This window comes from Hevea brasiliensis, chromosome 18, assembly GCF_030052815.1.
Source record: "Hevea brasiliensis isolate MT/VB/25A 57/8 chromosome 18, ASM3005281v1, whole genome shotgun sequence".
NCBI classification, from domain to species: Eukaryota; Viridiplantae; Streptophyta; class Magnoliopsida; order Malpighiales; family Euphorbiaceae; genus Hevea; species Hevea brasiliensis.
Genome location: NC_079510.1, coordinates 46,922,736 through 46,943,539, shown reverse-complemented (window position 1 = coordinate 46,943,539; position 20,804 = coordinate 46,922,736). Strand labels below are relative to the sequence as shown.

General features: G+C 34.0%; 1 protein-coding gene across 6 annotated transcripts; it reads left to right on the top strand.

Moving 5' to 3' along the window:
- The first annotated feature begins 261 nt into the window (after window positions 1–261).
- LOC110661146 (probable leucine-rich repeat receptor-like serine/threonine-protein kinase At3g14840) lies at window positions 262–14,638 on the top strand. Of its 6 annotated transcripts, none has more exons than XM_058140800.1 (24): window positions 262–374; window positions 2,486–2,663; window positions 2,928–2,999; window positions 3,141–3,209; window positions 3,298–3,369; window positions 3,492–3,563; window positions 3,683–3,754; window positions 3,854–3,925; window positions 4,018–4,089; window positions 4,205–4,273; window positions 4,359–4,430; window positions 4,690–4,758; window positions 4,968–5,033; window positions 5,226–5,291; window positions 5,403–5,438; window positions 5,587–5,627; window positions 5,941–6,317; window positions 6,388–6,583; window positions 6,770–6,904; window positions 12,837–12,955; window positions 13,083–13,311; window positions 13,392–13,629; window positions 13,750–13,900; window positions 14,035–14,638. In XM_058140800.1, the coding sequence occupies exons 1-24, from the start codon at window positions 314–316 to the stop codon at window positions 14,446–14,448; spliced, it is 3,018 nt and encodes a 1,005-aa protein (XP_057996783.1). In that variant the 5' UTR covers window positions 262–313; the 3' UTR covers window positions 14,449–14,638. The 6 variants fall into 6 exon arrangements, with proteins under 6 accessions (XP_057996783.1, XP_057996782.1, XP_057996787.1 ...); XM_058140799.1 differs by having other exon boundaries at window positions 4,202–4,273; XM_058140804.1 differs by having other exon boundaries at window positions 4,202–4,273; window positions 13,750–13,916; window positions 14,035–14,174.
- Window positions 14,639–20,804: the final 6,166 nt, after the last annotated feature.

The following is a 20,804-nucleotide window of genomic DNA, read 5'->3' as shown; positions in this document are numbered from 1 at the left end:
GTGTTTTTTCTTATTCCAAGCTATGGCAGGTTGCTTTGGTCCATCGGCCCTGGATCCAGCTGAAGGTACATACTGCTCTGTGCTTTTAGTTCTCTTTGGTGCACCATGCTTGTCTTTATAATTCGCAGCATGTACATCATATTTATGCATGCTCATCATAACTTATACCACGACACGATCTTGGTCTAAAGGCCAAGAAAGCCTCGATTTTTTCTGTTCTTCAACAGGTTCACGCAGTATGAAGTGGATGGTGAAGAAGAAGAAGAAGAAGGAGGGTAGAGTTGCTGGTATTTTAAGAATCAGTACCTTGCTTATGCTTATGTTTCAAATGTGTTCGGTTGAAGCACAAGCTGTGCATCTTCCTCAAGATGAAGGTAAAATAAATCATTCATTTCATTTCCTGTTTTCGATGAACCGAGTTCTTTCTGTATTCCAAGTTGCTGGAGCCTAAAGGAAAGTCTCAGATCAAGGGGCCAATTGGCCCAATATATATATATATATATATATATATATATATGATACAGTAATAAGTTACATGTATAGAGTAAAAGAATATTACATAAAATAATTCAACATATCTATTAATTCACAATAGTTTTATATTTTTATGCATCCATAATACACTTTAATTTATGCTTTGAAAGTGAGACATTGTACATAAATTTAAATATGGGCAAACGTGCATATTTAAACTCTTAAAGTTTTGTTCAATAATTATATAAATTTTTTACTTAAACAAGCTTTTTAAAATTAAAAAAAAATTAAATAATTTTTTTAATTTTAAAAATATATTATTATAAGTGTTTTTATTATTTTAAAAATAAGTAAATCCTTTAATTTTTAAAAATAAACAAAAAAATTATAATTTACCTCTGCTCTAAAAAGTATTTAGTTTGATTATCTATTTTTAATTTTTAATATATAATATATTTTTTAATTTATAAATAAAATTAAAAATAAATAATTAATTATTTAATAAAATTACTTTAAAATAATTTTTAAATAATTTATGTATTTTATTAAAATATACTTAAAAATAATTTTATATTTTGAAATTATTAAAAAAATATATAATTAAGTATTGTTATTATTAAAATACGGTAATATTAATATTTTTAAAAATGATTAAAATGATATAATTTTTTATTTAATTAATTTAATTTTAAAATAAATAAATAAATCATAAATATAATATTTTTATTTATAATTTTTAATTTATTTTAAATAATTTTTTTAATTTATAATTCAAAATAAATGTTAAGCTATTAATGAATATATATAAATAAATTTAATTGATTTATAAATTAAATATATTTTTAAAATTTAAAAAATTTATTTAATTATTTTTAAAACTTGAATGCTTATTATTATTATTATTATTTTAATTTAAAGAGCCCATACTCCTTCATTCCCATCCTTCTCTTCAATTCTTCCCTCTCTCGGCCTCAGTTCCTCTCTGTCTTACTCTGACTGATTACCACCTCTCAAGTCCATCTCTGATCTCTCCCTCTCGACTTGACAATGTCAATCCCATTACTCCTCAAATCCTCTCACTCACTCTCGATTCCAATTCATCACCTCGTCTTGAATCTCTCACTCGTTTTGAAATCCAGTCACCACCACCGCGTCTTGACCTCCTCACTAGATCCCATCTCTAGTTTATACCTTCTTGGCCCAAGTCGCCGTCGATTCCTCACAATGGCGGTCGATTCCTCATGAGGAATAGTTGAACTAAGCTGAGGTTGGCTCTGCGTGTGCGGTTGTCGTGGAAGACAGGAATGATGATGTGGTGACGCACCGTCTGAAGGGCGTCGATGGTGGGTGAACAGTTGCTATCTTCTGCTGGCGTTCCCTCTCTTCCTAGCCCCCTGCCCTATGGTCCCTCTCGCTTCCCTTGCTCACTCCCTCTCCTCTCCTTCTCGTTCTATCTCTCATCTCTCTTGATCACTCTGATCTCTCCTCCCCAGTGCACACTATCAATTTAACACTATCCCTGATGACATCAAGAGCTTACCATATTGCATTGCATCAATCCCTTCTCATTATTCTTCTTAAAATCAATCCCACTTGAATCATTTGCAAAAACATCCTCATTCACAGTGACTTCACGAAAATTGAACTGCCAAAAACCCAATTAAATTAACTTCAACATATCGTCATGTAAATCAGTTATTCTCATTCAAATTCAATCCATAAAGGCCTCCCTCAACCTCAACTGATCTTTTCTGTTAGCCTGATATGGAACTAACCTCAACTGATCTTTTCTGTTAGCCTGATATGGAACTAACAGAATTTTCTCATAAGCATTCTTACCAACAAGGCAAGTAGGAGGGAGGTAACAGAATTTTCTCATTATATGACGTTTGTATTTGTAATAACCAAACGATCTCTGTTTAATTTAGTGATAGGCTGATATATAGCTGAAAACCAGCAACCTGCCACCCAAAAAATTTTAAAGTTGATCATATGTTTGATGTGTGTGCAGTGGAAGCTCTACGTGAAATTGCAACACAACTAGGAAAAAAAGATTGGAATTTCAATGTAGACCCTTGCAGTAATGACTCAAGCTGGGAGACACCAAAATCCAATAGCATGCCAACCTACCGCAATAGTATCATCTGCAATTGTCCAGGACCGGATGGTGTGTGCCATGTTGTCCGCATGTACGCTTCTTTCGCCTATTTCCAAGCTTGTTTCTGTTTTCTGAATCATTTTTTAGGAAAATTCTTGTATGAATACACCTATATAATCTGAAATTAATATATCATTTAAAATTATGAGCAATAAGACTTACATGAAATTCTAATGTCTGATTGGTTGGGTGTGTAAATTAGTTGGAAGAAGAAAAAAAACACTAATTTGGAACTTTAAAATTTTGGAATTTTACCAATTTTGATTTGATGGGTCCTAGTGTTCTTGAAATACAGATTTCTCAAAGGGCAAGATCTTGATGGTGTGCTTCCACCATCAATTGCGAAGCTGTCTTTCCTTAAGGAACTGTAAGAAATTATTATTATTATTATTATTATTATTATTATTATTATTATTATTATTATTATTATTATTATGTCCATTTTCTTTCAACACTTGAAAAAGGATTATAACCTCTAATTCAAGCAAAAAATTCTTCCGACTTTCAGTGATCTGACTCGTAACTACCTTAGTGGCAATATACCACCTGAATGGGCTTCCACAAAACTGGAAATTCTGTAAGAAACTTCTGCACTTCCAATTTCCAAATGGGATAACCAAATAGACACTCGCTGCTACTGATATATATAAATTCACACACTACAGGTCCATCTCAGTGAACAAATTAACAGGTCAAATTCCAAATTACTTGGGAAATATCACCTCGCTCAAATACTTGTATGCTTGCTCTCTCACTATCTGTCTCTGTCTCTTTTTCCTTATCTTTTATTTTAATCTACAATCATTTCAACTTTCTTAATTTGGGTTAGTGGTAATCTTGAGGGACAATATTTGTTCAGGAACTTAGAGAACAATCTTTTTGGTGGACCTGTTCCTGGTGAGCTTGGAAACTTGGTTAATTTGGAGAATCTGTGAGTCCCTTCAACCCTCTCTTATAAAATTTGCAATTTTTTTTTGAAGCAAAATTTGCATTTAATTATAAAAATAACATGACGCTACCTTGTTTTATGCTCTTCTGTGTTAAAAACAGCAATCTTAATGCCAACAATCTCACTGGATCATTACCTCGGGACCTCACTAATATCACCAAGTTAAAAGATTTGTAAGTCCTTCAAAAATTTATATATATATATATATTAGAAGAGCAATATCTTCAGGCTTTATTTATTTGAATCTTGTTTTTGTATTGGGCCATATGCAGTAGGATTAGCAGTAACAATTTCAGTGGGAAAATACCAAGTTTTATTCAGAGTTGGAAACAACTTGAGAGGCTGTAGGTGCCTTTACCTTGTCATAAATTTTAAATATACTCAAAACTAGTTTTCTGGAGGAATCTAAAACAGTTGCAAATGCTTTTGTTAACAGAGAGATCCAAGGTAGTGGTCTAGAAGGGCCCATTCCCTCTAGCATTTCTGTCTTGACTAATTTAACTGATCTGTGAGTTGTGCCTTCTGAGTTTGTACTTCTTTACTCGCCTAAGATACTTATGTATCTCTTTTTCTATGATTGCACATCTTACATATTTGTGTACATGTTCTATACCATGTAGAAGGATCAGTGACGTACTTGGGGAAGGTTCTAAGTTTCCGTATTTAGGAAACATGACAAAAATGAATTATTTGTGAGCCATTCTTACTTTGATGCTTCAAAATCAGAATAGTTTGCACTGTAGTGCTTGAGCTGACATAATGATAATCACATTTCAGGATGTTGAGGAACTGCAATATATCTGGACCTTTTCCCGACTATATACTAAATATGGGAAGTCTGAAAATTCTGTAATATACTATTCCCTGATCACTCAATTCTTGAATTCCTCTATTCTACTTTGATATTGAATCCTTTCTGAGACATTTTATCAAGCACTTCATATTTTGATTTAACTATTTTATGTTCCCTGACCACAACCACTTTCTTAAAAAATAAAAAAAAATTAAAAAAAAACACTATTTAATGTTCCCTGTAGACTATTTTATCAGTGATGATATCTGCACTTTTTTTTTTTTTGTTTGTTTAATGAAAATTGTTGTCTTGCAGAGATCTTAGTTTCAATAGATTGACTGGGAATCTTCCAGTTCCAACAATTAATAATGATAACCTGGCAATGTAAGCATTCTAAATTCATGCAAGTGGCTAGCTAGTATATCTCTAAAGAGGGCCTTTTCATTTCTGTGTATATTATATACAGAACTATAATGCTTCTGAGTTATTACTCTATCCTCAATAATCAAAACTTCAAATTTCCTTCATTCCTCTATATATCATTTTTCCAACTGTCTGGATGCGTTCAATAAATTAACATTATAATTGTATAGCTGTTTGGTAAACAACTTGCTAACTGGAGCCATCCCGAACTGGATCACAACCAGACCTAGAAAAAGGTATGTTTGTTTTCTTATATCCTACATCACAACTGCAAGAAATTCTGTTGACCTTTTATTTTAGTATTTTGAAATAATTACCCATAGCAACTTTCAGCCAACTCTACATTCATTAATGTATCCACATTTTAACCAAAATATTTGAAAATGTACTTTTTCCCAGCCATAAAACAGGTTAATGTTTATGTGCAGTGCAACCGATATTTCTTACAATAATTTTTCTGAAACTTCTGTCCCAGTTGCTTGTCGAGATAATCTGTAAGAATATCTCCTTATATTTTGTACATATATTTTTCTGTGATTGAAGAATGTGAGTTCCATTTTCAAATTTTGGAAATTAACTATTTAACTTCTTGGTTGGTTCATTAGGAATTTGTTCAAAAGCTCTTATGGAGGGAACAATTCGTGAGCTTCTACTTTATTAAATTACTAGGAACTCATTTGCTCCTTTTCTTCTTCATTCCTTACTTTCTTTTTTTGAAAAAGTAATTGTTATCTTTCTTCCCTTTTGTTTAATATAAGTTGATGCCTCTTTCATGTATTACCTTTCCAGAAAGGCTGTGGAGTGCTTGGGCAGCCTTCCTTGTTCAAAAGGTTGTCATACATTGGCATCTAAATTGGTGATACATACTCTTTATTTTTTTATGCCTTCTCCTTTGGTATTCAAAATATAAAATGGAATCAAAAACAAGACAGGGGAACTCATTTGACAGGAAAAAAGAAAAACTCAAAATCTCATTGGTTCTGTTAAAGATAAACAAAACAAAAACAACATATGAGGCAACAAAGTTTGTTCATGTCTGTTCTGTTATCATTGGTCTTATCGAATTATATTCAGTTAACATATTTAATATTTCTTTTTTTTTTTTTTGAAATAGCATAGTTAATATTTCTAATTTTCTATTAGATCGTTATTCGTTGCATATAAACTGCGGTGGACAAGAAATCACCATTGGGAAGTTCAGCTACGAAGCAGATGAAGGGTACGGAGGTGAAGCACAATATGTTCCCTTGAAAGACAACTGGGCAGTTAGTACCACTGGACGTTTTTGGGATGTAAATAACACAGCAGACATGTTTATAGGAAAAAATGTGTCCATGCTAAGAATGAGTAACTCTGAATTGTACACAAATGCACGTCTATCTCCCCTCTCTCTCACATACTATGCGCGTTGTTTAGTGAATGGGAATTACACTGTGAAGCTTCACTTTGCGGAGATAGTAATCAGGGATAACAAATCCTTCCAAAGTCTGGGAAGACGGATATTTGATGTTTATATCCAGGTAGTCTGGTTCATATTACTTGCTGTTTACTTGTAACATAAGAAGATTTTTATTTAATCTGCGTGTTTAGGATGAGCTCGTATTGAAGGATTTTGAAATCAAGAAGGAAGCACCAGGGGTAGATAATGTAGTAATTACACCATTTAAAGCCGTTGTTAAGAATGGAACTTTAGAGATCCGCTTTCGATGGGTTGGGAAAGGAACAACAACTGCTCCACAAAAAGGAATATACGGGCCTCTCATATCTGCTATTGATATGGAAGCTGGTAAGTTGAACCTATCATATTAGAAATTTTATGCTGTTTATGCTCATGGTTTATATAGACGTATTATAGTTGCATGATGAGACATTATTAGCAATTTTGCTGTGGGCGTGTATGGATTTATTTATATATGTAGATCATAAACTGCAATTTGAAATCACTGCTGTCCATTTCTCCAATTTTCCACAGATTTCAAGCCTCCGAAAAACTGGAAGAAGTTCATTGTGGCTGGAGCCGTTGTTTTGCCATTATTCCTCATTTTCATTATTGTAGGCACTCTTTGGTTGAAAGGTTGTTTAGGAGGCAGGGTATTAAGGGAAAGAGGTATCAAAAAGAAACTGCATCATTCACTCTTTGGAATTTTTCATTTTTGATTTCATTACTATTGCCAGAATATGTCTGGGGACAGACTATTTTGCGGCTGTCTCACAATTCCCTTCTTTCTATTTTAATGTCTAGAAATGGATTCCTTAATTGCTTTCCCCAGTCAAAGATGGGCAACCTGATAATACAACCATGAAAGCAACTGTAGAGCAACAATGAATGGGAAAATGTGTTTAAGATATATTATTATCCCATTTCTGTTTTGCTGATAATCATGTAAGCTGAGATCATTGTCGGTATCATAAGGGTGACAACTAGATCTGCTGCTATACTACAAAAATAATTTTGAAACTTCAAAATGAAATATGATTAGATGGCTGAAATGATAAGGGATTAGCTCTTTTGTAAAATAGCATGCCTTGCTTTCTTAGTTATGGATTTTATTTGTTTGAAATTCTGTTTTAAAGATAAACGCTCAAGAGAACAAGGTATGCTGAATCAAGCATTCCTTTAGTTTGTTTCTTGATAAATATGCAAGCAATCACATAGGCACATACAAATTAAGCATAGAGAATGCATCTAATGCTCAGTTAATGCAGAATAGGAAGTTTAGAATTTTATTTAGGAATTTTAATTATTATAGAATTAGAACATTTGAAGAGTTTTTATTGTTTAGGAATTTTACTATTATTAGGTCTATTATTTTCTAATTTATCTTATTTAGTATCCCTAATTAAAGTTGAATTAGGATTTCTAGTCCTAATTTGATTAGGGCTGTAAGTTCTATAAATAGAGCTAATTGTCTATTATTCAGTAGCTTTAAATTATGATTATTATTGAAATTAAATAAAATTATTGAGAATTAGTTATCTCTTTGGAGAATTGGTCCTTGATTTCTGCTTGTTCTTAGTTCTTTCCCTTTGTTCTACATTAATTTTAGTATCAGAGCCTGAAATTGAGCCAATGTTCCATCGCTTTCTGCAAAATTACTAGACCTCCCATTCAATTCTTCCCATTCCTTAGATACACACTTGTGTTTTTATCCTTTGAAATTTTTTCTTGCTGCCTATAGTTAAAAAAATAAAAAAGTAGAAAACCAGAAGAACCCAACAACTCGTCGTTAGCTGATCTATTTCTTCGTGTTGTTGGAACTTCAGTCTAATGCACCTAGAGCTTTAAATCAACAGATCGGGTATTCGGATCAGCTTCCACACCCAACAAGCTCACCCTTGTTTTCAGTAGAAATAACTATTAAAAGCTGAATTTTGAGTTTTTTTTTTCCTTCGAGTAAGGTATGTTTTCTTACTTTAAATGCTATGGAAACTTATATTAAGAGGTTAGAAGAGGAGATCAACTCAACTCAACTCAACTAAGCCTTTATCCCAAAAAATTTGGGATTGACTATATGGATTCTCTTTCTCCACTCTAAACGATTGAGGATTAAATCCTCGGGAATGTGTAATGCTTCTAGGTCGTGTTGTACTACTCTTCTCCAAGTCAGTTTAGGTCTACCACTTCTTTTCTTTCTATCCTCTACCCTAATGTGCTCTACTTGTCTAATTGGAGCTTTCGTATGTCTACGCTTCACATAACTAAATTACCTTAATCTCCCTTCTCTCAACTTATCCTCAATTGGTACCACTCCTACCTTTTCTCCAATACTCTCATTACGGGTTTTATCTAGTCTAGTATGGCCATTCATCTACCTTAACATTCTCATCTCTGCAACTCTTATCTTAAACACATACGACTCCTTCAGTGCCCAACACTCACTACCATATAACATGGCCGATCGTATGGCTGTACGGTAAAATTTTCTTTTCAACTTATTGGGAATCTTGCGATCACATAAAACTCCCGTGGCACGTCTCCACTTCAACCATTCGGCTTTAATCCTATGACTAACATCCTTCTCACATCCCCTATCTACTTGAAGGACTGAGCCGAGATATTTAAAGTGATTACTTTGGGACAGTATCACTCCATCCAAACTAACTCCTTCCCTATAGCCAGTTCGGCCTTCACTGAACTTGTAATGCATGTATTCTGTCTTCGTTCTACTTAACTTAAAGCCCTTTGACTCTAGAGTACTTTTCCAAAGCTCTAGCTTTCTATTAACTCCTTCTTGCGTGTCATTTATCAGAACTATATCATCCGCAAACATCATGCACCAAGGGATACTCTCTTGTATATGTTTCGTTAATTCATCTAAAACTAATGTAAAAAGGTAAGGGCTTACAGCTGAACCTTGGTGTAATCCAACTGAGATAGTAAAATCTCTTGTATCCCCTCCCACTGTGCTCACAATAGTAGTTGTTCCTTCATACATGTCTTTCAACACTTGTATGTACCTAATAGATATCTCCTTTTGTTCTAACACTCTCCATAAGACATCTCTTGGAACACTATCATAAGCCTTCTCGAAATCGATAAAAACCATGTATAAATCTTTCCTCGCATCTCTATATTTCTCCATCAAGCTTCTGATGAGAAAGATCACTTCCATAGTTGAACGACCAAGCATGAAGCCAAATTGATTGGGAGAGATAGAAGTATCATGACCTAGTCGATGTTCCACAACTCTCCCCCACAACTTCATAGTATGGCTCATGAGTTTATTTCCCCTATAGTCCTATAGTTTGAGCAACTCTGTATGTCTCCCTTATTTTTAAAAATAGGTACTAAAATACTCCTCCATTCATCAGGCATTTTCTTTGAATTTAGAATCTTATTAAACAATTTTGTTAATCAAGCCACTCCCATATCTCCCAAACACTTTCATACTTCAATTGGTATTCCATCGGGTCCACAGGCTTTACCCACTTTCATTCTCTTAAGTGCTTCATTTACGTCTAAAGATCTAATCCTTCTAGTATAATTCACATTTTTTCTATTGCTCTACAGTCTTTATTTACGCTATTACCATTTTGACTATTATTAAAGAGATCATCAAAATAATTTCTCCATCTTTCTTTAATGTCTTCATCTTTCACCAACACTTTTCCTTTTTTATCCTTAATACACCTAACTTGATTGAGATCTTGACATTTCTTTTCTCTCCTCCTTGCTAATCTATAAATATCTTTCTCCCCTTCTTTAGTTCCAAGTTTCTCATATAACTTTTCAAAGGCCTGCGCTCTTGCTTGACTAACTGCCTTTTTTGCTTCTTTTTTTGCTATCTTGTACTGTTCATATGCCTCATTATTATCACACTTAGGTAATTTCTTATACCATTCTCTCTTTCTCTTCACTACCTTTTGTACTTCCTCATTCCACCACTATTTCTCTTTTGAGGGTGGTCCATATCTTCTAGACTCTCCAAGTACTTTTCTAGCTACTTCTCTAATCTTTGATGCCATCTGTATCCACATATCATTTGCCTCCATATCCAGCTTCCATGCTTCAGACTCGAGAAGCTCATTTTTTAACTTCATTTGCTTTACTCCTTTGAACTCCCACCACTTTGTTTGGGCTACATTATTTCTTCTAACCTTACTTGAATTGTTCCTAAACTTGACATCCAAGACCATTAACCGATATTGTCTTGTTAAAGCCTCTCCCGGAATGACCTTACAATCCTTGCATAGAGCTCTATTTGTCTTCTTGGTTAAGAGAAAGTCAATTTGGCTTCTATGTTGCCCCACTTTTGAAAGTTACTAAATGTGACTCTTTTTATAAAGTAGGTATTTGCTAGTATTAGGTCGTATGCCATAGCAAAATCCAGAATGTTTTTTCCCTCCTCATTTCGGTTGCCAAATCCAAAACCTTCATGAATATTCTCATAGTCTTGCCTATCACTTCCTACATGTCCATTCAAATCTCCACCGATGAAAACATTCTCCTCATTCGGTATGCTTTGCATTAGATCATCCATATCTTCCCAAAATCTTTGTTTACTCTCACTATCTAGTCCTATTTGTGGGGCATAAGCACTAACTATATTTGTTGTTTCTCCTTCTAGTACTAGTTTTACTAGTATAATTCTATCTCCTACTCTTTTCACAGCTATTACAGCATCTTTCAATGTCCTGTCTATGATTATGCCCACACCGTTCTTATTTCTCTCATTTCCGGTAAATCATAGTTTGTACCCTGAATTACCCACTTCCTTACTTTTCTTCCCTACCCATTTAGTCTCCTGAATGCAAGTAATTTTCACCCTTCTCCTTTCCAAGATATCCACAAGCTCCATTAATTTTCCTGTAAGTGATCTAATATTCCAAATACCAACCCTGATTCTCCTCCTAACATGTTCCTTCCTAATTGATCTCCTTCTATGATATCTTCTATTGTTCTCTATGCCTATCTGGTGTTCTATTCTACTATCTGTTCTACTATCTGTCCTATGGATTAACTTATTTATCCACACCCGTCCATGATGTGAAAACCCTTGCTCATTTAACACCACACTCGGGCGCCGGCATGGCCCGTCGCTTTCGGTGAACCCTTACACCCTTGCATATTTCTCACTACACCCGGGCTCCGATGTAGCGCGTCGTAAGTAGAGGACGCCCCAACATTTATATCATTTGAATCCATATCATAAGATGTGACGAAATTTTTACGCTGATTGTCAGCTACCGCAACCCTCCTCCTTTATCCGGGCTTAGGACCGGCTAAGCGCAAACTACTTAGGCGGAATTTAGAAGAGGAGATCAATTACTACAAAATGTTTTCGAAGAAATTAATTATGACATTGGATTTCATAAGGGTCAATTATTATTTCTATGTCATTGGATAGATAATTATAGTTATAGACGTGATCATGAAAGGTGTTCTTTCTTACATGGTGAATATTGAGAAGTTAAACAGATTTTACTAAATAAGGAAAGGGAATATGAAGATTTACAATAATTCTTACAAGTTAAGGAAAGAGAGCTTGAAAAATGCAGGAAAGAACTTGTGATTTCAGGTTTGAAAAAATTGAAAGCACAACTTGATAAGTTATCAAAGGTAGAAGTACAGGTTGATGAGTTATCAAAAATATAGCTTAATAAGTTATCTGTGGCTGTGTAAGAACTTAAAGAAGAAATTCTAATTGTAAATCAAGGAAAGAAGCTTGACGTTGAAGATGAACAAGAAGAAAAATTCGAAGAGCAACTTGAAGATGAGAACGGGGAACAAAAAGAGCAACCTAGGGAAATCAAGATTGAAGAGTATGAGATTGAAGAATCTAACGATTCAAGTCTTGAGCATTCACATGTTGAAGAGCTTTTTCCAGAGCAAGAAATTGATAAAACTGCACAATCAAAGCTTGAGGAAGATATATTGGGGAATGAAGAAGATTTTATGGAGACATCAATGAAAATTGAAGATCCTATTGAGTTAAAGGGCATTTCAACTATTGTTCTAATTAATTTTATCTGCCCAGATGTTTCTAAGAATACAAAAGCAAGCACAAACTTCTTCAAGTCATTCTTATTGCTACCGTCCAAGAAGATCATACTATGTGTTCTCCTTGGTCCTTGATCCTTCAATACTTTAGAACTCGAGGTCGAGTTTTCTCCAACCAGGGGAGAATAATGCGGAATAGGAAGTTTAGAATTTTATTTAGGAATTTTAATTATTATAGAATAAAAAAATTTGAATAGTTTTTATGGTTTAAGGATTTTATTATTATTAGATCTATTATTTTCTAATTCATCTTATTTAGTATTCCTAACTAGAGTTGAATTAGGATTTTTATTCCTAATTTGATTAGGGTTGTAAGCTCTATAAATAGAGCTAATTTTCTATTATTTAGTAGCTTTAAATTATGATTTTTATTGAGATTAAATAAAATTATTGAGAATTAGTTCTTTTTATTAAGGATTGGTCGTTGATTTATCCTTGTTTTTGGTTCTTTCCCTTTGTTCTACATCATTAGTTATTTCAGTCAAGTAATTATACATCCTCTGAAGCAAATCCTTCCAAACTGACTTTTATTGTGCAGATCTTAAAGGGCTGGATCTGCAAACTGGTTCCTTCACTTTGAGACAACTAAGAGCTGCCACTAATAATTTTGATTCCGCAAACAAGATTGGAGAAGGTGGTTTTGGGTCTGTATACAAGGTAAAACAGCTAGTACTTTCATAAATAACTCCCATATTTTCTCCTATCCAAGCGTGCAGGACTGTGACAAATTTCCTGAAACATTAGCATTAGAGTGCTTGATTTCCATATAATAATTCCAATGCAGGGTGAACTATTAGATGGCACCAATATAGCTGTGAAGCAACTATCTTCCAAATCCAGGCAAGGAAACCGTGAATTTGTGAATGAAATAGGAATGATATCTGGTTTACAGCACCCAAATCTTGTAAAGCTTTATGGATGTTGTATTGAAGGAAATCAGTTACTGCTGGTATACGAGTACATGGAAAACAACAGCCTCGCATATGCACTCTTTGGTAGACATAATGGCATTGGTAAGTTTGCTAGAAACTAGTGTAGCCATCTAACATGAAATGATTTTGGTTAAGAAACCTCCTTTATGGATTAACTACAGGTTCAGAAGCAAGTTCTCTGATGTTGGACTGGGCAACCAGACAGAATATTTGCCTAGGAATAGCAAGAGGTCTAGCATTTCTTCATGAAGAATCAGCACTCAGGATAATCCATAGAGACATCAAAGCAACAAATGTCTTGCTTGATAAGGACCTGAATGCCAAGATATCAGATTTTGGACTAGCAAAGCTCTGTGAGGAGGAGAATACTCACATTAGCACCAGAATTGCAGGAACTATGTCAGTTACATGGGCATAAATTTTTTCTCCTCATTTTCTTTTTCTGGGATATATATTCCTGATCCTTAAAATAAATCATGTATTATGAAGGCATTAATTTGTCATGTTCTTTAATTGCAGAGGATATATGGCTCCAGAATATGCACTCTGGGGTTATCTAACAGAAAAGGCAGATGTTTATAGCTTTGGAGTAGTTGCTTTGGAAATTGTCAGTGGAAGGAGCAATGCCAGTTATAGGCCGAAAAATGAGGCTGTTTGTCTTCTTGACTGGGTAAACCTGGAATAATGTATCTTGCTATCACATATTTCAGTTGCATTTCAGTTCTGTATGCATAAACTTCGAATGTTTGGTTTGGTTGGATATTTGAAGTTAATAACTTTTTTTTTGGGGCTTGTTTGTTGCAGGCCTTTATTTTGCAACAGAAAGGAAATTTAATGGAAATAGTGGACCCAAGGTTGGAGTCTGAATTCAACGTGGATGAGGCTGAAAGGATGCTTAAAGTGGCTCTTTTATGTACCAATGCATCACCAATGATAAGGCCTACAATGTCAGTCGCTCTGAGTATGCTTGAAGGACAAACAAGAATTGAGGAAGTGGTATCAAATCCTGGCATTTATGCTGATGACATGCGACTTAAACCCCTCAAGGATCACTACCAGCAGACGTCAAGCGACGGTACAAGCACAAGCCAGGCACCAATTTTTTCATCATACAATACAGGGATTGGATCTTCCACTGTATCTGCTTATGATCTCTATCCGGTTAATCCCGAGTCCATAAATTTGGACGTTAGTGAAACTTCACCATTTTCACATTAGTGTTATGCTCAATAAGCTAAATAATTTCAGAATTTGGTATCTTTCAGGTACTTGTTTCTGTTTTTACTTGAATTGAACCTCAAATGAAGATTTATTGGAGCTTTGAGTTCCATATGATTGAATTGGATTTAACTTTTTATGTCATGATCTCTATTTTTGTATATCAATTGTACATTGAATTTTCTTCTAATTTTTATAAATTTATATAGTTATCACCTTAACTTACGGAAGAAAAATATAACATTGAGATTACTTCTATATGCATTTCTAGATGACTTGGTATGTAAAGTGTAACTATCAAGTGATATTTGAGAAATCATTAAGTGCTTTAGGTATACATGTATCATTATTTTACAATCATGTGGAGTCTACTCTGAATGTTATCAGGGCACACATTTTTATGAAAAAAAGAGTATTATTTTCATGTGCTGTGACATTGTATCAATTCGTAATTTATTATTGGGGAACAATAATATGAAAATTCTGGTGAAGGCTTGGTCTTCTTTTATCCTTTTTTACCTCCATCCAATAGACTTGTACGGGACTCTGAGTAAAGGTGGAATCATATTTGGGGGACAAAAATAAATATTGAAAAGATGGGTTAAGGTGGAACTAGACATTCATATTTCGAGGACAAAAATAAATATTAAAAAGAAAGGAAAAGTAAAAAAAAAAATACCATCTGTGTTTTTTCATTAGTAAATGTGTTTAAAATAGTTAATTACCATTAAATGATATTAAAGTGATGAACATGTGACTCTGACATGGCGGCATGTTACCATATGGTTACTATCATGTGTTATCATGTCAACGTCACATACTACACTAGTGTTAGTCTCTTATGTGTTAAAGTGCGAAATCATAAGGTATTTATTTTTTATTTTTTCATAAATAAAGTTAGATCATATTTTAAATTAATTTAATCAAATTCTTTACTATGCAAATTTCACTAATTAATCCCAAAATCTCTAAATTAAATCCCCAAATGCAAAATCAATCTGAATAGCAGAACATGCAAAATATATAAAAAGAATGAAGATTAAACAAATGTAAATCACTAACAAGAAGAACTTGAACCTGCTCATCCTCGTTCTCCTCCTGGTGATTCCTCCAAAACGTATGGGCCATTCTAAAACACTAGAATAAGAAGTGGGAAATGTAGCCAGATAAAGTCTGGTCAACCTGTAGCAAATTCACTGGTGTAGCTTAGCTTACCAAATTATAAACCAATGCAAGCTCTACGTGAAATTGCAGAAAAAAAAAAAAAAAAGACTGGAATTTCAATGTAGACCCATGCAGTAATGACTTAAGCTGGCAGACACCAAAATCCGATGCCATGCCCTCGTACAACAATAATCTCATCTGCAATTGCACAGGCCTGGATGATGTATGCCACGGTAAAATGTACACTTCTTTCATCACCTATTTCAAGGTTTCTTCTATTTGGACAGGTAAGATAAATATAACAACTGATTTGGAACTTCAAAAATTTTGGAAATGATAGGTTCTAGTATTCTTGAAATGCAGATTTCTTAAAGGGCAAGATCTCGATGGTATGCTTCACCATCAAATGTGAAGGAAAGGCCCATTCCTCCTAGCGTTTCATTGATTATTATTGTTATGACAAACCTAATATACTAATCTTGTTTGGGATTACAGGGCTCATGCAAGCGAAGCTCAGTCCCTTGTTCATCCATCAAATCCAATGTCAGTTTGGTTCATGGTCATCATCTGGTCTGTATCTTTGTCCTGGTTCGCAATAGTTTAAGCATTGCAAAGTTAGGTATCCAATTGCAAAAATATCATTTCCTCTATTTCTCTATGTTGCTTATTATCATCAAATTATGCAACAAACTGGGACCAATACATCCAACCTTAGATTTCCAACTTATTGTGAATAATGTAAAATAAACAGTGTTACTTCTCACTTGGTTCATCAATAGTTGCCACCCTTTCTTTTGTCATTGAAATGTTAGTTTCTTGGATATTTCATGGTGATCTTGATGGAGCCCACAAGTAGAAACTGGAAATCTATTGACCATTGACTCAGGCTTCTGTAATTGGGCAATCAATAAAGCAGCAGCAGCAAAAGGTAAAAACATAGGGAAAAAGGATTCTTTTTCGTAGGCAAAGTTGCCTAAGCTCAATGCACGCAATGGCTTAAGGTGGAATTAATATGCTAATCAAAGTGATCTTAGATTATTATTTGTTTATTTTGAAGGTCTGTATTTTTTATATAAGCGTTTAGTATAAAATCTTTTCTATATTTCATAGCTGAAGGAGTGGAGAAAGAAGAACATGGGTAGAGCACGTGAAATTTTGATGTTAATTTATGGCTTAATTATGTTTATATTGCCATTAGCGCCCATTGAAGAGGTCCAGGTTAAAGCACAACGCGGGCCTGTTCTTGCCAGTGAAGAAGGTACTTATCAGTTGCCACTGTAAATTGTGTTAGCCTGTGTTTGTTTAGAAGGAAAGGATGTAAAGAAATGTATTTTGACTTCATATACCATATGAGTTAAGATTCATTTTCTTCTTTTTATATTGATTTATATTATTTACATATCTTTCTTTTCTTTCCCATTTCAAACATACTTTCATAAGGTGTGAATTTTGATTAAAATTTTACTTTTTCACAATTTCCTATTTTTGATTAAAATTAACTTTGTTGATTAATTAAAAGTTAACTTAAGATATTCAAGTCTTATGTGTGAAGTTCTTATAAATATTAAGCTTCCTGTCAGTGCAATATGTTCTAAAACGGTCTCTATTTTTATATAAATAAGATATTTATGGTTATTAAACTTATTTTTAAACTCAACTCAACTAAACCTTTATCCCAAAAATTTATTGGGGTTGACTATATGGATTCTCTTTCTTCACTCTAAACGATTTTGAGTTAAATCCTCGGAAATGCGTAATGCTTATAGATCATGTTGTGCTACTCTCCTCCAAGTCAGTTTAGGTCTACCCCTTCTTTTCATCTTATCCTCTAACTCAATGTGCTCTACATGTCTAACAGGAGTTTTCGTATGTCTACGTTTTATATGACCAAATCACCTCAATATCTTTTTTCTCAACTTATCCTCAATTGATACCACTCCTACCTTTTCTCTAATAATCTCATTATGGCCTTTATTTAGTTTAGTATGATCACTCATTCACCTTAATATTCTCATCTCTGCAACTTTCATCTTAAATACATACGGCTCCTTTATTACCCAACACTTACTATCATATAACAAGGTTGGTCGTATGGCTGTACGGTAAAATTTTCCTTTCAACTTATTTGGAATCTTACAATCACATAAAACTCCATTGGCATGTCTCTACTTCAACTATCCGGCTTTAATCTTATGACTAAGATCCTCCTCACATACCCCATATACTTGAAGGATCGAGCTGATATATTTAAAGTGATTACTTTGAGGCAATACCACTCTATCCAAACTAACTCCTTCCCTATCACTAGCTTAGCGTTCACTGAACTTGCAATGCATGTATTATGTCTTCGTTCTACTTAACTTAAAGCTCTTTGACTATAGAGTACCTCTCCAAAGCTCTAGCTTTCTATTGACTTTTTCTCGCGTCTCATTTATCAAAACTATATCATCCGCAAACATCATGCACCAAGGGATACTCTTTTTTATATGTTTCATCAATTCATCTAGAACTAATGTAAAAACGTAAGGGCTCATAGCTGAATCTTATTGTAATCCAACTGAGATAAAAAAATCTCTTGTGTCTCCTCTCACTGTACGCACAATAGTAGTTGCTCATTAATAAGTACATAATTTATTAATTTTAACCCCATCACATTTAGTGTATTTAGTGTGTTTTTATATTTAATTCAGTTGGTTAAAATATATTTATCATTTAGACATATTTTTAGATAGTTATAGAATAATTGTATTAAATAGAGAAATTTTCAGCATTTGACCTTTGCTGTATTTTTCAGGTGTTTCTAAAGTTGTGAGTCTCCAAATTGAGTGATGTTTAATCCATTGAAAAGCTAAGATAGAGCACTTCAAATGATAAAAAGGGATCAAAGCCCAAATCAGTCTCCAAGGTTGACAAAATGAGCTATGGATCTATTGCAAAAGCCCAGACTTGATGGGTCACGACCAATTTCAGTATTTATTTTGTATCTAGAATTTCGGATGTCCAAATGAAGCAAGGCCAAGCCCAATTGAACCTTAGGAGCCACCTCTACAACTTCTATGAAGGGCTGGATGAGAGATGATGCCATTTTAATTGTCAAAAACAGCAATGAAGTCATCACAATGGGCTAGACCGTCTGACTGAATTAGTCCCGGTTTTTGGGCCATAACTTGGGCTGTAGACCTCGAATTTGGGTCCATGAGTACCCGTTGGAAAGCTAAGAAATAGGGCTACAACTTTCCTGAAGAGGGCAGAGGCAGATTCGGAAAGAAAGTCGCTGAAAATCTGCCTTAATTTCAGAAATATGAATGCAGGCTGAAAATCTGCATCTTGAATTTCAAAACCTTTCCTAGTTTGGTTTGGTTCCTATCTTTGGGATTAGGTTTTTTTAGTATAAATATGTCTTTGGGCAGTAGCTAAGAGATCCCAATTCAGACCTTCATTCTCCATTCTCTTTTTAGATTTCTTTCTTATTTTTCTTTATTTTTCTGTAAGCCATGAACATGAGTGGCTAAGTTTCTAATTCAGTTCAAGGGATTCAAGTTCTTATGTGTGATTTGTGAGACCAGGTTCTTAATTTAATTTATGTCTTTTTGAATATCTATTATTTTCTGATTTAATTATTTTTTATCTGTTGAATGATTTGCTAAAAATGTCTATTAGTTAATTGTTTGATTTGATCAATTGCTAGTTTATCTTCATAATCCGTAATTGTTGTGTAAGATTGAACATGAGTAGCAATTAGGTTTTATTGATTATGATCCAAGTTTTCGATAATAACCTAAGGAAACAATAGGGTGGATTAAATGATTTATACTTCATAAATTGTTGTTCAGCTTAACTACTTCCTTTTCTTAAAGCAGTTATTAATTTGATGAGGATTGCTTAATACCAACGCAGTTAATAATTAAAGTCAATAAGAGTGCTGGGCTCGAATTGATGAGTATAAGGAAGTCAGGAGTTTACCTCGCAATTTGGTAAATCTACATTAAGTATTCAATAAGAGATAATTATATTTCTTTTGTCTATGATCAAATCAATGCATTGGAATGCGAATTATCTTGGACTGAAGTTTGTTTAAATTGAGATTTTCATATTTAGTTCTTGAATTTCTGATTTCTTCTGATTTTGTGTTATAAAACCCCCTCCCAATCTTTGTTTCTTTCGTTTTCCATTACACACAAGTGCACGAAATTTAATAATTCAGTCTCTAGGGTTCGACCTGGTTTTACCACTTACTGCAGAAAATATTTCATTACTGGTAATTTCAGTTAATTTAATTTTTGGTAAATTCGACACCCACCAAGAATTTTGGCACCGTTGCCGGGGATTGAAATTTATTGGAATTCGTGTTTTTGGTATTAGGATATTTTGTTATTAACTCTGTTTGTGAAGTGTTGCTATTTCAGGTTTTGGAAAAAAAAAATTACTGTGTTACTGTTCATTGTTACTGTTCATTAAGGATTTTGGTTAAATTTGGAGGGCGGCCCATACCTATTTTGAAGGAAACGACGCTTTGATCAAGACCAATTAATCTATAGGATTTTTTGGCCCCACCCTCTTGAGGCCAAATTCCATTGTTTTCTAGGGTTTTGAGGTATTTTTTTGTTTTTGCTTTGATTTTTTTTGTTTATGATAAGAATTTCTCAATCTGGTTAGTTGATCTTTGATTCAGAAGTAGAAAAAACAGCTAAACGGTTGAGAAAATTGGCTAAGCAAGCTAGGTAGATTCCGAGTACAGCTGAAGGAGTCCAATGTCCAAAAGAGCTAAGTTCGGATTCGGATTCAGAGTCAAGTTCCGAAAACGAGACCATGGCTGCTGGTAAGACTTTGAAAGAGTTGGCTGCTCCTGATCTAAACCAACAGCCTTTGTGTATCTAATACCCTGCTTTAAATGTTGCTATTGAATTGAAATCTGGACTAATCCATTTGTTACCTAAGTTTCATGGTGTTGCAGGTGAGGATCCACATAAGCATCTAAAGGAATTTCATGTTATGTGTTCCAGCATGAAACCTCAAGGAGTTTCAGAGGATCAGATTAAGCTTCGAGCTTTTCCCTTCTCACTGGAGGGCACAACTAAGGATTGGTTGTATTACCTTCCTTCTGGATCTATCAACTCATGGAATGGAATGAAACAGATATTTTTGGAGAAGTATTTTCCTGCTTCCCGTGCTGCCAATATAAGAAAAAAAAT

What these genes read in the sequence shown, in the direction of transcription:
- LOC110661146 (XM_058140799.1), top strand. Translation starts at nt 314, where the DNA reads ATGCTTATGTTTCAAATGTGTTCGGTTGAAGCACAAGCTGTGCATCTT. An exon ending in ATCACCTCGCTCAAATACTT is followed by an intron (nt 3,370 to 3,491) that starts GTATGCTTGCTC and finishes ATATTTGTTCAG; the next exon opens with GAACTTAGAGAACAATCTTT. An exon ending in AATAATGATAACCTGGCAAT is followed by an intron (nt 4,759 to 4,967) that starts GTAAGCATTCTA and finishes ATAATTGTATAG; the next exon opens with CTGTTTGGTAAACAACTTGC.